General features: G+C 39.2%; 1 protein-coding gene across 2 annotated transcripts in view; it reads left to right on the top strand.

The window, feature by feature from the left end:
• DHX40 (DEAH-box helicase 40) overlaps nt 1-15,226 on the top strand; it is a 34,853-nt gene extending 19,627 nt beyond the window's left edge. For both annotated transcript variants that reach the window (XM_080922590.1, XM_080922589.1), the window contains 7 exons: nt 517-674; nt 7,001-7,115; nt 7,953-8,061; nt 10,114-10,208; nt 11,721-11,790; nt 12,394-12,622; nt 13,771-15,226. In XM_080922590.1, coding sequence (XP_080778716.1) covers nt 517-674; nt 7,001-7,115; nt 7,953-8,061; nt 10,114-10,208; nt 11,721-11,790; nt 12,394-12,622; nt 13,771-13,910 — 916 coding nt within the window. In that variant the 3' untranslated portion in view covers nt 13,911-15,226. The remainder of the gene's footprint in view (nt 1-516; nt 675-7,000; nt 7,116-7,952; nt 8,062-10,113; nt 10,209-11,720; nt 11,791-12,393; nt 12,623-13,770) is intronic.

Genomic DNA, 15,226 nt, shown 5'->3' with positions numbered 1-15,226 from the left:
ACTTCTGGGCTGGTGAGATGGCTCAGCTGGCAAAAGATGCCCACTGCTAAATCTGACAACATGAGTTTGATCACCAGGCCCACATGATAGAAGAGGAGAACCGGTTTCCTGCACATTGTCCTCTGAATGCTCCCACACACACACACACATGCTGCCCCTGAGCATGCACATACAATAATTAAATAACCACACAACAGAAAAGTGGGGGAGCAATATTTCTACAGTAGAAGAGCTTTCTATTTTTTCTTTAAAGACAGTTTCTCTGTGTAGACCAGACTGTCCTTGAACTCAGAGATCCACCTATCTGTGCCTCCTAAGTGCTAGGATCAAAGCTGTGTACCACCACTGCCTGGCCTTTTGTTGTTCTTGCCAGTGACCACAATGGTTATTTTTTAAATTGAATTTCTAGAGATGAGCTGAAGTAATTCAATTATATCTTATTTATTCTGAATGATGAACATTATATTGTGTTGTCTCAGATTTGAAAGGCCTAAAGAACTTTTTCTTTCTGTTAAGGAGTGGTCATGTGACAAGATTGGGTTTATCCATGGTGGAGTTCCCTCTCCCCCCACATCTGACGTGTGCAGTGATCAGGGCTGCTTCTCTTGATTGTGAAGATTTGCTGCTTCCAATAGCAGCAATGCTATCTGTGGAAAATGTCTTCATTAGACCTGGTAAGCACTTTCTCTAATTTATTTTAAAAGCTTTCCTTTATACTACATTACTTTACCTACTCATTTATGTGTGTGCACATGCACACGAGGACACACACAGCACAGTGCATGTAGAGAAGTCAACCCAACTTGGAGGAATTGGTACTCTTGTTCCACACTGTGGGGCCTGAAATCAAACTGAAATTGTCATGCTCGGTAACAAGCTCCTTTACCTGTTGAGCTATCTAGTAGACTAACTTAAGCAGTTTTTATTTTTTGTAAAAAATTTAATTTCTGGTTATGGTGAAACTTGCCTGTAATGTACACTGTCTTGAGATAGTGGCAGAGGATCCTGATTTAAGGCTAGACTGGGCAGCTAATGTGACCCTGTTTCAAATAAAACAAGACACTCTCTTTCACCCTGTGCCTTATAGACTGTTTTCTTTAGAAAAGTTTTACATTTACAGAAAAATGAGTAAGTTAAGAAGATTCCCATTCCCTCAGTCACATATTTTCCTGTTACTACTGTCTTTTATTTGTGAAGTATTTTTGCTGCTGTTGATGTTTTTAACATATATCCAGTTGCTTGTGTCTACAATGGCAGAATCCTAGCGAATAGTTTTACTTGTTTAAACATTTCCTGTTCTCTATGTATTCATCCCCACATCATTTATCTCAGGTCCCTTGGTTTCCAGGTGCACATGAGAATGTATGTGTCCATACACTTGTCACACCTGCATACAGAAAATAAGCCAACTCACTTGGCATTTGGTCTTATTACTGTCTCTATAGTTTTGCCATTTGTGAACAATATGTAACATTTCAGATGAACTTCTTTTACTTAGCAGCGTGTATGTTTTTTTGTGACATGATAATTCATTTTTTTATCACTATACTGTATTCCCTTCTGTTATATGGAATTTGTTTATCCACTTACTAAAGGGAATGGTTACGTTCTCATGTTTTGGCTATTTAAAAAAAATTGCAGCCAGGTGGTAGGAGCACGAATCTTTAGCACACACCTTTAGTTCCAGTACTCAGGAGGCAGAGGCAGGCAGATCTCTGAGTTGAAGGATAGTCAAGGCTATACAAAGAAACCCTGTCTCAAAAAAAAAATGTTGCAATAACATCACTATCCAATTTGTTTGTTTGTTTTGGAATTTTGAAATAGGGTTTGTCTATGTAGCCTTGACTGTTCTAGAACTTACTATGTAGACTAGTCTGGTCTTGAACTCAGAGATCTGCCTGCCCCTCCCAAGCACTGAGGTGCACACCACCACCTCCTGGCTGTTGAGTATTTTCTTCAGATCTCTGGCTTATCCTTTCATTGTTTTGGCATTGCCTTTAGTAGATATAATTGTTTTCTTTTGTGGATCATGCTTCTAGTGCTTTATCAATGAGGTCAATGCTGTACCATCGTCATCTGGATTTTTCTCTCAATGTTGTCATATAGTAGTTGGATGTACATTTGTTGCAACATCATTTGTTCAAAATAGTTTCTCTTTCGAAATGCCTTTCTTCCCTTTGTCATAGATGAGTTGACTACTCTTTTATGAGCCTTCTTAAGAAGTTAGACAAGGTAATCTCTGATTTGTTCTTCCCCTTCAGTATTGTCCTGGCTGCTCGTGGTCTCTTTCTCTCCACATGAACTGCAGAGTCAGTTGAAACCCATAGAATGACTAGGTGGGATTGTATGATCTAGTAAATCAAGTTAGGAAGAATTACCATTGTAGAGTGTGGAGATTCTAACCAGTACTGAAGTCTGGCTGTTTACTCGGGTCTCCAGTAATCAAAGCCTTTTAGGGGGCTTCCCATACACCTGTGGAAACAGGATAAGTAGTTTTATATTTTGTTATCCTTTAACTTAGTTGTTTGGCATAGGAAGTACATAACATTCCTAGCCGAAAGTTAATTTCCCTTCAGGATAAAGCTAGATAATAAGGTGAACCTTTGTTCTTTTGTGGTAAATTAGTAATACATTAACTTGTCTTCTTGGAGTGAGGAGAACAGGTAGTTCAGCCCTTTATCCATAGAGTATTTTTTTAAGGTTTCTGTCCTTTATATTTTCCTTTCCTTGTTTCTTGGTGTGTCAGTATGAGACATTCTAACATGTGTTGGCTTTGTTTTCATCTAGAGAAATAACTTTTCCCTCAGGGAGCTTCAGAGTAGTTGCTATACCTTGTCAATAGTGTGCCCCTCACTGGCCTTTCTTTTTATAGGTTGTGAGTACTGGGTCCAGACTAGTTTGTCACTGCCATAATTATATAGTGGTAGATCTATTTTTCTGTAAAAGTGCTGCGTTATTGAATCAGTTTGTGCCTATCCCAAATAGACCTTAATTTTAACCATCAAAATTTTGATTCTTGGGCCTGCAAGATGGCTCAGTGAGTAAAGGCATTTGCTGCCAAGTCTGATGTCCTGAGGTTTTCATTTTTTGTTTTTTGTTTTTTTTTTTTTTTTTTGTGTATGGTATTTTGCCTACATATCTGTGTACCGTATGCTTGCCTTGTGCCTGGTGAGGCCAAAAGAGGATGTCAGATCCCCTGGAACTGCTGAGAAGAACAGCTAGAGTTGTCTTAACTGCTAAGCCATTGCTCTAGTCCCGATGTCCTGAGTTCCTCAGAATTGAGAACATGATGGAAGGAGAGAATTAACTCCCATAAGTTCTTCTCTGACTATCATATATATGCCTTGGCAAGTGATCATACACAAACACAAAATAAATAAATAAATAAATAAATAAATAAATAAATAAATAAATAAGTTTTTTTTTTTAACAAACTTATAATTCTCATAATATGCCCAGTTGTAAAATAGTATGTACAATAATGTTGATCAGTTTTTATTATGGAGTGTCAAAACTACTAGAGAGTATGAAGTGGAAGTAGAAAGTCAAGTGTTCCAACTTTCTTATTACCCAGGTATCTGACCATGCGCCTAGTCTTCTCAGACTCTCACGTTTTTCATTTAAAAAACAAGAGAGCCACTCGGAGTGGTACATACCTGTAATTCTAGTATTTTAGAAGTTAACACTGGAGGAACTCGGATATGAGGCCATCTGGGTTATGGGGTGACTGTATGACCAGCTGTGTGTGTATATGGGTGGGTGGGGGTGTGAGATGAGACCGTGTTACCTTGTCTCAGGTAACCAAAAGGGAAAAACTAAACAATACCAAGACCAACAAGAACAACAACAACAGAAACCCAAGATGTTAGGTCCAACTCTAACCTAACTCCAATAGGTAAGGCTAGAAAAAGATTCACAAAGAGTGGGAAAGTCAAGTGATTTCTGAAGGCCTCATTTACATTTTAAAGGCATAAGTTACATGTAGTGAAATGTATACATATTAGTGTAAGTTAGCACTAATTTTGTGGAATGGATACACCCATAGAGCTTGAACCTCTATCCAGATAGAGACTGTTTGGTGTTGGTAACATGACTGAGTCAGAGTTAACAATGTGAGTTCATTTTTGGAACTCACAGAGTGGAAGGAGAAAATTGAGTTCTACACATTGTCCTCTGACCTCCATATTCAGCATGGAATTTTGTGCCCCACTCTCCAACATCTAAAAACATCTTTAAAACAGGGTTTCTCTTTTGTAGTCTTAGTTGTCCTGGAACTCCCTCTGTAGACTAAATCAAGAAGGTCCACCTGTCTTTGCCTTCTGAGTGCTGGGATTAAAGGTGGGGAGCCACCATCACCCAGCTTGAAAGTTACAGAATGGGTCTTGTTTTTTCTTTTCATTTCTTTTTTTCTTTCTTTATTTTTATTTATTTATTTATTTGTTTGTTTGTTTGTTTGTTTATTTGAGATCTCTCTCTCTCTACATAGTCCTTGCTGTCCTGGAGTTCTCACTGTATAGAACAGGCTGGCCTTCAACCTCATGCCGCTGCCTCTCAAGTGTTGGGACTCAAGGCATACACTTCTGTTTTAGTTAGAGTTTCCATGAAGAGACACCATGGCCAAGGCAATTCTTATAAAGTACAACATTTAATTGGGGATGGTTTACTCATTCTGAGGTTCATTTAGTACATCATCATCATGACAGGAATGTGGCTGGCTTGGCTCTGGAGGAGCTGAGAGTTCTTGTTCCAAAGGCAAACAGGAGAAGACTGGCTTCTTCAAAGCCCACACTCAAAGTTCAAAGTGACACACTTCCTCAATCAAGGCCTTACCTATTCCAACAAGTCCACACCTCCTAATAATGTCATTCCCTGGGCCAAGCATATGGTGATAAGCACATGGTTTTTCATCAGTAGTAGAACAGTGGTTCTCACTTTAGCTTAGCTTTAAAAAACGGGGGCGGGGGGATTGTGTTTTTTCAACAAGTTTATGATTAAGAAACAAGATAGGTGTAGTACGTTTAATCTCAGCACTAGGGAGGCAGAGGCAGGAGTATTGCTGAGTTTGAGGCTAGCCTGCTCTATATAGTGATATGAAAAAACAGTCAAATATTACCCCCAAGTAAACACTGTTTGAGAGAGTAGCTTGTACATGCCCTCCTCCACATTTGGTATTATAGAACCTTAGGCATTTTACACATTATGTTATATATTTTTGTTCACTTTGGCTATGTGATGGCTAATGATGAGGTTTTTGTTTTTGACACAAGGTCTGAACCTCTCAAACTCAAAGAGAAATTCGTTTGCCTCTCCAGTGCTAGGATTAAAGGCATGATCTCTCGGGCCTGGGAAATAATGGATTTTTAAAATGTGTTTATTTAGTAGATTAATCAAGAGATTAGATAGGGTCTCACCATGAGACTTGCTCTGTAGACTGTTCTTGTACTCACAGAGATCCATCCACCTGCCTTTTCCTCCCAAACTGCCTGAATTAGAGACATGTGCTCCCACACCTGGCCTTTGTTTTTTGCTTTTCATTTGACTCTGTATTTATATCTTTATGTTTGTAAGTATGCAGGTGTGTTTGGGTGTGGAAGCCATAGGACAGCTCAGGTGCCATTCTTCAACGTTCTTCAAGCATTATCTGTTTTTTGTTTGTTTTGTTTTGTTTTTGAGATAAGATTTCTTCCTGGTGGGGTGTGATGTAGTGGCGCATGCTTTTAGTCCTAGCAGAACTAAAGGCAGAGGCCCGTAAATTCCTGTAAGTTCTATGGTAGGCTGGGCTATGTAGAAAGACCTTGTCTCAAAAAAAAAAAAAAAAAAAAAAAGATTTTTTTTTCCTCGCTGGCTTGCAACTTGCCGAGGCCTAGTAAACCGGACTGGACTAGCCAGTTAACCTCAAAGGTCTACCTGTCTCTGTATGTGGAAGTAAGAAGACTAAACTGTATAGGCCGTTCTCTTCTGCCTTTACATGAATTCTGGGGATTGAACTCAGGTCATCAGGCTTATGCGGCAAGCACTGTTAGCTGTTGAGCCATCCTCTTAACCCTTGACCACTGATTTGATCCTTGAGAACCATATGGTGGAAGGAGAAAAGTGGAAAATACTAAGAAGAACACAAATAATACAGATGTCCCTGACTTACAGTGAGGTCCATACTGATTCAATTCATCCAAAATTAAAAATATCCAAAGTCAAACATACACTAAAACACTAACCTATTATACAAAGCTGCATGGTGGGCTATGACTGTGTTGTCTATCTTATCCCCATGATTGCGTGGCTGACTGGAAGCAGAGGCTCCTGTACTACTAGTATATAGGGAGGGACTCCTGTGCTGAATTTTGGGAAAAGACAAAAACAGAAAGTTGGAGGTACCACTTTGACTGAATGTAAAGTATATTGCTTTACACTATTATAAAGTTAGATTAGGCTAAGTTGAGGACCATCTGTAATAGTGAGTAGCTTTGAAGACTGTGTTCATGAGACAAACTGAGGGGAACTTTTACTTTATATCTCTTTTAACTTTTGGCTACTCCTATGATTTTTTTTTTTTTTTTTTTTGAGAAGAGTAAATTCCAAAAAAAAAAGGTAAATTTCGAATACTATTTTAAAGACAGTTGAATTGAGAGAAATAATGTTGACTGTCATAAATTTCTAGCATGTGTTTAAAAGAAAAATAGCTATGTGTGGTGGTACACTTTCGTAATCCCAGTACTTGGGAGGCAAAGGCAGAAGAATTTAAGTGCATGCTACGTTCCATTAGGCTACACGCCAAATTCCAGGTCAGCCTGAGTTACGCAGGGAGGAAGTGTATCGAGTAAAATAAATTGGTCATCTGGGTGGGGTGACCGGTGATGAGATTTAAGGAGAAACAGAACTTAAGAAGAGCTAATTTAGTTCTACCCCAAAGAGTGAGGCAGATGTTGAACATGGTGAAAGAGAGAACAAAGTGATATGGGGACTTAATTTAACATGGAACTAAACTAAATTTAACTTTTAGTTGATCCAGAGTACCAGAAGGAAGCAGAACAGAGACATCGGGAACTGGCAGCAAAAGCTGGAGGATTTAATGACTTTGCAACTTTAGCTGTAATTTTTGAGCAGTGCAAATCAAGGTATGTGAGCTTGACCTGTGTACTGGAAAATGTCTCTTAGCTGCAGCTTCTTTACACACTCAGGATGTGTGATCTTAGTCATTCAGGCTCAATGTTGGTTTTCCTTTTTCCCTCAAATCTTTCCTGAAAATGAATTTTACAGAGTTTTGTTTTCATGTAGATACTTAGACTAAATGATGGTTAGATATTTGTTAATTCATGTATGTAAAAAGAAACGTCTTTACAATTTTGTTTTTATTTAATCAGAGGACCTGACATTAATTTCTTGTCAAATTTTCTTTTCTTTCTTTAAAAAGACTTATTTTAGGTATATGAATGTTGTGCTTGCTTGTAAGCTTGTGTACCACCGGCATAAGCGGTGCACGTGGAAACAGAAAAAGGCATTGGATCCCCTAGAACTGGATTTACTGATGGTTATGAGCCACCGTGTGGGTGCTGGGAATTGAACTCAGGTTCTGTGAAGAGCAAGAAATGCTCTTCAAGGATAAACTAACTCCCCAGCCCCTGATACTAATTTTTTCAAATTTTCTAAAATGCTTTTTTAGTGCTTGTCCAGATCTCTTCTTTTGCTTACAGGTTTCTTTTGTTGTTGTAGTTTGGCTGGCCAGCTGGCTGCTTTTTTGAGATGGTCTCCTGTAGCCTAGGCTAGCAGCAGCCTTGCTGTATAGTAGAAGACACCTTGCATTCCTAATTCCTTCTCCCTCTACTTCCTAACTGTTGAGGTTACAAGCACTCCAGCCCTGAGTCACCACACATGACTGGTTTCCATTTTGTAAAGGGTATTTTTGCTTCACGTGTAGAAGGCATTTTGGAGACAGCAGTGTTCTTGTGTTGTAGTGGAGCTCCAGCTTCGTGGTGCCAAAAGCACTGGATTCACTGGCGGTGCTTATTCTCTGCGTTCCGAGTGGAAGCTCAGCTTCGGGAACTGATCAGGAAACTCAAACAGGTGACTGCTGCAGTTTCTGTGTCTGCTTCCTCAGCTAGCACTGTAGGTCTGTACATGTCACTGAATTTCCCGTGCAGTAGTTGCCGCCTATTCTAGTCGGCTACGTCCCTTCTGCATGCTGAACTGTATAACCATCTCTGACCTGTCACGCGCCCACGCTTCCCGCCGGTAGGAACAGGCGTGCAACAAACAGATTCTTCTGCGGACAACCTTTATTGTACAGCACTCTGAGCAGGGGACTTCTTGAGCAGGAAACTTCTCTCTGAGCCGGGGACTCCCTACCGGGGTCTACTGTATAGGCGACCTCTCATGTGCAGTCTCCCACGTGCGATCTCTCTGCCCAGTCTCTCTCCACGTGGGATCTCTCCGCAATCTCTCTTATCGGGTCCCTCTCCACGTGGGATCTCTCTGCCATCTCTCCACGTGGGGTCTCCGGCAATCTCTCCACTATCTCCCTCTCCGTGTGGGGGAGAAATGCACTGCTATATATGCCTAGGAGACTCGTGTCGCTACCTGATTGGTGCGCCCTCCAGTAACTCAATAGTATGCCCCGAGAGCGGGCTATGACGTATGTGGCGCATGCGCATTAAGTCTCTTGGCTGGGCAACAGCTCTGTTTGCTGAGTTCTCGGCGGGAAGCTGGCGCCATGTTTGGGTGTGGCATAAACGGCTCCCTACACTGACCCGTGAGCCCTTGTAGTGGGAAAGAAATGTGTCTGAAATAATGAAAATATTTTTAGATAGTTGTACTAAAGAATAGTTGACACACACTAAACTTCACATAGGCTGGTGAGATGATTCAGCAGGTAAGGATGCAAGCCACCAAATCTAATGGCTTAAGTCTAACCTCAGGAACTCCCAAAAGTTTTCTTCTGACCTCCACACATAGGCTTTGGCATGAGCATGTCAACCTGCCCACTCACAAGTAAATGTAAAAACTACTTTAAAACATTTTCTTTAAAGTGTACAGTTCTCTGAGTTTTGATATCTGTATATACCTGTTAAATCATTACTACAATCAAGACAGAACTTTAATCTCAGCATCCTGGAGGCAGAGGCAGGTGAATGGATCTCTGTTAGTTGAGGGGAGCCTAGTCTATATAATAAGTTTCCAGCCTAGCCAGGGATAAGTAAGGAGACCCTGTCTAAAAAGAAAAGAAGAAGGAAGATTAATAGTGCTGGAGACACTGCATAGTGGTTTCGTCTCATCCTGCTCTTGAAGAGGATGAGAGTTAAGTTCCTAATACTCACACCAGGTGATTCATGACTGCCTGTAATTACAGCCCCCAAGAATTGGATGCCTCTGGCCTCTACTCACCTGTATATATTCATATATACAATTTACATATTTTAAAATGATAATATGTACACCTCCCAAGGTCCCATGCTAGTTCATGTGCATTGTGTGTCATTGTGTAGCACTGGCTGCCCTGGAATTCGATGTATGTTTTGGGATGGAACTCAGGGCCATCCCAAATTCAGCAATCTGCCTGCCTCTGCCTCCCAAGTGCTGGGATTAAAGGTAATACTCTTCTAGGTCTTCCACACCAGTTCTCAGAAGGCATTCACAGCGACATTCTTATCCCTTTGAGTTACCAAGCAGTGTGATCATTCTGAGAGGTTGTTTAATTGGGAAGATACTTTTTGTAGATATCTAGTATTTTTTTGTTTTTGAAATCTCTCCTGAACTTATTCTTTCCTGTAAATTCCAGTCAGTCTCTTAGCTTTGTTTCCTCAGTGAGTTCTCTGGGTTCCATCTGGATGTTTTTCCTTATGCCTTAGTCAGAACTCTTTCTTAAGACTAAGAGTGGAGCTTTTATTGGTGTAAATTTCCTATTTCTTGGGTCATTGTCCTTTGTTGTATGATACATAGTATTCTATAAATTGTTATTTTATATATTCGGCTTGTCTTTTGACTATTTTGGGTGCAATTCTAAGTGTAATCCTTCTCATAATATATTTCCCAGAAGTCTTTAGAAATATGAACTTTGAAAAAAAGATTAGATCAAATTGTACTGTAAGCTTTATCATTGAATACATACTCTTTCTACAGCAAAGTGATTTCCCAAGAGAGACATTTGAAGGCCCTAAACATGAAGTACTACGAAGATGTCTTTGTGCAGGCTACTTCAAAAATGTTGCTCGAAGGTAAGAGTTACATGCTTGAGGGAGTTTATAGACACTACTGTATCTAATTACAGTGCTAAACAACTTAAAAATTGAAGATATGATATAGATTCTGTGATGATTATAACAATTATAAGAAATCTTTCTATAATTGCCATCTGTGCACAGGGAACTATAGTGGTTCAGATTGGGGTACTGTAGACCAGAGAGGAAAGGAGGAGGGTACATGTTGGGAAGATGTATCAGCACCTAAAGCAAATGGCAAGAGTTCTTTTGTAATTTGGTAGCCTCAGATAGAGTGTAAACACCAAACAAGACAGAATGGCATCCCTAGGGAAGGTCAGCTTGGGTATACAGTGTCAGGGCTCAATTATAAGTTGGGGAGAGCAAGAGATCTTTGTAAGGAGAGTAGTAACAGTGGTAATGGGAAATTCATTATATGACTGAAGAGTCAATCACATAAGTAAATACAGTAGGGATAATGGTGACGGTAGTTGGAAATACTCAACGATAGTAGGCATGGTAGTTTATGCCTGGTATCCTAACAGTATCACCTGAAAGACACTGAGAATAATAAACCACTATTTAGGTCAAAAGAGCCTGAATAAGTGTTCCAGCACAAGGAACATGGAAAGTAGAGGTGATTCTGATTCTAAATTGAGTCCTTTTGCTTTAAAAGATATTATTAGGACATTGCTGATACTTCAGTGGGGTCTCAGAATTTGATGTTAGTAATGCATTAATGTTAATTTTCTGGTTCGGTGGTTTTATCACAGCTACAAAGGAGAGTAGCAACTATTTGGTGGTTATGGGTAAGATAACATGGAAACTTATTTCCAGTTGTCAGTCCTTCCAATAAAAATCATTTTTGTTGTTTTGTTTTTGTCCTTTATTTTGTAATTTTCTGTAAATTGAGTATATTTTGGAATGAGATTCAGGGTCAGAGAGAGACCATTGTCTTAAGTAACGTGATCAGCTATTGAGGAAGATAGCCTGCACTGACCTCTGGCCTCCTTGTTTGCATGCACAGGCACATGTACACACATACAAAGTAATTAAAGAAATGTGAGATGGGCTAACATGCTTAAGTTACATTGTCATAAAAATGTAATTATTGGGTTGGTAAATTGGCCTAGGGTAAAGGTGTTTGCCCTGAAAACCTGATGACCTCAGGTTGAACCCTGGATCTGAAATAAAGGTAGGAAGAGAATTGACTCCAGTGTTGTCTCTGGCTTCCACATATGACAAGGCATGCATGCATGATCCTCACCACCCACATTAATATTTATTTTTAAATGTGTAATATGTAAACCCATCAGTTAAATCTCATATAATAATAGCTTTCCTTCTTTAGAATTGTAATGAAAAGAGATGTTTTTACTGAGGATAGTGTTTAAAATGGTCCTTGTGACACTATTGTTGCTTAAAGTTACCTCTTCCCTAGGTAAACTGCTGCTTATTTTAGTAAAAGAAACATAGTTACCTTATTGCTTTGCTATTTTGATCTTTCTCATTTGTTTTTTCTGTTTATAGATCTGTTGGCAGAACATTTTGTACAATGGATGGGCGTGGAAGTCCAGTTCATATTCATCCTTCCTCAGCAGTAAGTTCTTGTGTATTTGGCTGGTCAGTTGGTTCGATTTGAGAGAGGGTCTCTGTATTGCTGAGGCTGTACTAAAGCTCCTTTTTCCTCTGCTTCTCAAGTGGTGAGATTGCAGACTAAACTGTCTCACCTTGTAACTAACTCCTTTGAGGTTTTGTTTTCCCTTGCACTTCACATCCTCAGCCCTTTAAAAAAATACTATTTGTAAATAAAAGGTTTTGCAGGAGTGTGGAGAGGCCTACACTTGTGGAGGCCAGAGAGTAACTTTCTAGTGTCAGTTTTTTCCTTCTACTATGTGAGTCTTGGAGACTGGATTCTGGTCAGTTGAGTCATCTAGACAGCCCTAGTGTGTCTTATTTTTAATGACAGAGTAGAGTACTAACATACCAGTGTCTTCTAGTGTTCACTCTGAGCTTAAGGATATTGATTAGCATATAACTTCTGTTTTATGGAAGAAAATAGGAATTCAGAGGGTTTCAGGTTTTTTTATTTTTGGAGGGGGGACATGTTCTCTGTATGTAGTCCTTGGCTGTACTTATTTTCTTGCTCTTATTTAGAATGGGGCTGATTATTAGTAGTAATTATCCTTAAATTTTTATATAGCTTCATGAACAGGAAACCAAACTTGAATGGATAATTTTTCATGAAGTATTAGTTACCACCAAAGTCTATGCAAGAATTGTGTGTCCAATCCGTTATGAATGGGTGAGAGACTTACTACCCAAGTTGCACGAACTTAATGCACATGATTTGAGCAGTGTGGCCAGACGTGAAATGAGAGAAGATGCAAGAAGAAAATGGACAAATAAGGAAAACGTGAAACAGCTAAATGGTGAGTGAACCATAGTAGATCTGCCTTTGTCTTGTAGGTGCTGGGACCAAAGGTGTTGCCATCACTGCCCGTCTCACTCTTCCGTTTTCCTTTACCCAGTTTACTTTTGTCTTGTCATATTTTGTGACTTAATACCTCAGAACTTCCATTTTTCCAACAGATTTTCTGAATTGTTAGGACTATACATGGAAGATATATAAAAAACTGTAATAATGAACTACAACATAAAACATAATTAGCTTACAGAGACATAATGATGATTCATATTATATTTATTTGCCATCCCTGGGAAATAGATGGTACAAAGTATTGCCCAAGAAGTCACAGGAGGGTTTTTTTTTTTTTTTGGTTGAGACAAAGTTTCACCATGTAACTTTGGCTGACTAGACAATTGCTATGTAGACCCAGCTGGCCTTGAACTCACAGCTTGCCTGACTCACCAAAAGGTTTGCAAGTATGATAATTACTAGGTATTTTATTGCAACATAACACTGTCCTCTATGCTTGAATTATGGTCATTTTTTTCCTGACTGGTTAGCCTTCATGAACCTTTTTGTTATTATTGTTCAATTACATTCTCTCTCTCTCTCTCTCTCTCTCTCTCTCTCTGTGTGTGTGTGCGTGTGTGTGGTATATAAGTTTAGGTAGAGGATAACTTATGGGAGTTAGCTTTCTCCTTTCACATAGGTCCTCATAATCAAATTTAGGTTGTCAGGATTAGCAGCAAGTGCCTTTACCTTCTGGCTCATGTACTTTTTGTTATTGAACTGTTTGTCCTAGGGTTCATGTGAACTGTGCATTGTACCACTGAGCACAGCATCCCCACCTTTATACTTTTTCAGCCAGACTTTGGTTAGACAATATTTAATTTCCTTGTTGATCTTTTTTCTGTAAGAAAAATATATTTGTGTGTATATGCTGTGTATATTCCTGTGTGACCTTTCACATGTGAAGGTCAGAGGACAGTGTCAGTCTGGTGCTTGCTTGAGACAGGGTCTCTGGTTGCTCCTGTGTATTCCAAGCTAGCTGGCTCTGGAGCTCATAGTTATTTTCCTGTCTCCATCTCCGATCTTGCTATACAAGTGCATGCTACTGAACCATCCTTTTTTCTTAATGTTGAAAATAAGGTATATGTATACTATTTTCAGATGGAATATCAAAAGAAGTTCTAAAGAAAATGCAAAGAAGAAATGATGACAAATCCATATCAGATGCGCGGGCTCGTTTTCTTGAGAGAAAGCAACAGAGAATCCAGGACCACAGTGACACATTAAAGGAAACAGGCTAAGCAGTGGACTGACCAATTCAGGAAGCAGGAAAGCAGCCAGGAAATGCGCTTCTGTTTTGCCAGTTATTTCAGACAGTACTATCAAAAGGAAGTGGTCAGCAGCTGTTCCTAGCCTGTGAGCTGAAAGCAAATAAATCACATCTCATCAATACTAACAAATGGCATTTTGAAGGAAAAGATTGGGTTGCATAGTCATAGTACATGAAACCAATGAAATGATACAATATTTTCCTCACTTCTGTTTTGCTGGCCTTAACTGGTATCAAACAGTGTCACTGAGATATTTTCAAAGAACACTGAATTGTATTTAATCAGCGTGTATTCCATTTGCATTGAAGCATTAAAGATTATTTTCCTTAAGTCTCTTCAAGGCCTTCTTATTGCTATTAGAATAGTGTTGTATCAGGTATGTGGCCATTTCCTTCAGAAGGCTGAACTTACATAAGAGGTTTTTACTTACTCAGCAATACTTAGATGTCTAATAGTTTAATTGCTTCAGAGCTTTATAGATATTTAAAGACTCAATTAGTAAATAAAATTGTCTATGGCAGGACTCTTTCTTAAATTAATCCTAATTCTTAAATTGATTTTTTTTGGATTATACAAATTCCTTTTTATATAAAAGTATATTGTTTAAAACAGTAGCTATAGCCATTAACCAAAGGACAAATGTGTGAATATACATGTATATGTGTGTGTATCATACACACACACACACACAGTTCTTTTTAACTGTTCCTACATACTTGTGTGTCAGCTCATTTCAAGCAGCCCCTCCACCTGGCCTACTCTATTGATGGCAGCTGCTTGGGTAGGACTATTTAAACACCTATTATGCTAATCCTGAGATGGGATTTTCAAAGCGACCAACACTTCACTTATGGTTCAAATCAAAACCTTGAGGCTAATATTACACTCAGGCCACACTCAGCACTTGCCTACTCTTGTTTACTGCCTTGTATTGTAGTTACGTGTGTATATGTTTGTCTTTCTCATTAGATTATACGCTCCTTGTGGGCAGGGTCTATGTCTTTTTCACCTTTGTACCTTTCATGGCACCTAGCATAGTGCTTTGCACATAGTAGTCACTCAGTGTTTGTTAAATAAAGTTATTGGTGTCATTAAAACTCTGTAGACAGTATGTGGATTTCTGTTTTCCATTTTTGTTTTTCTTTTTATGTAGTCCCAGTTGGCCTGGCATTACTGTATAGAACAGGCTGACCTCAAACTCAGGGCTATCCACCTGTTTCTCTCTGCCTCTCAAGTGGATTTTATATACTTGTGCCACTATGTTTGGCAGGGTTTTATACCTTTAG

The sequence above is a fragment of the Micromys minutus genome, assembly GCF_963924665.1.
Source record: "Micromys minutus genome assembly, chromosome: 10".
NCBI classification, from domain to species: domain Eukaryota; kingdom Metazoa; phylum Chordata; class Mammalia; order Rodentia; family Muridae; genus Micromys; species Micromys minutus.
Note: the sequence above shows the minus strand (reverse complement) of the source record. Positions and strands in the feature narration are given on the sequence as shown.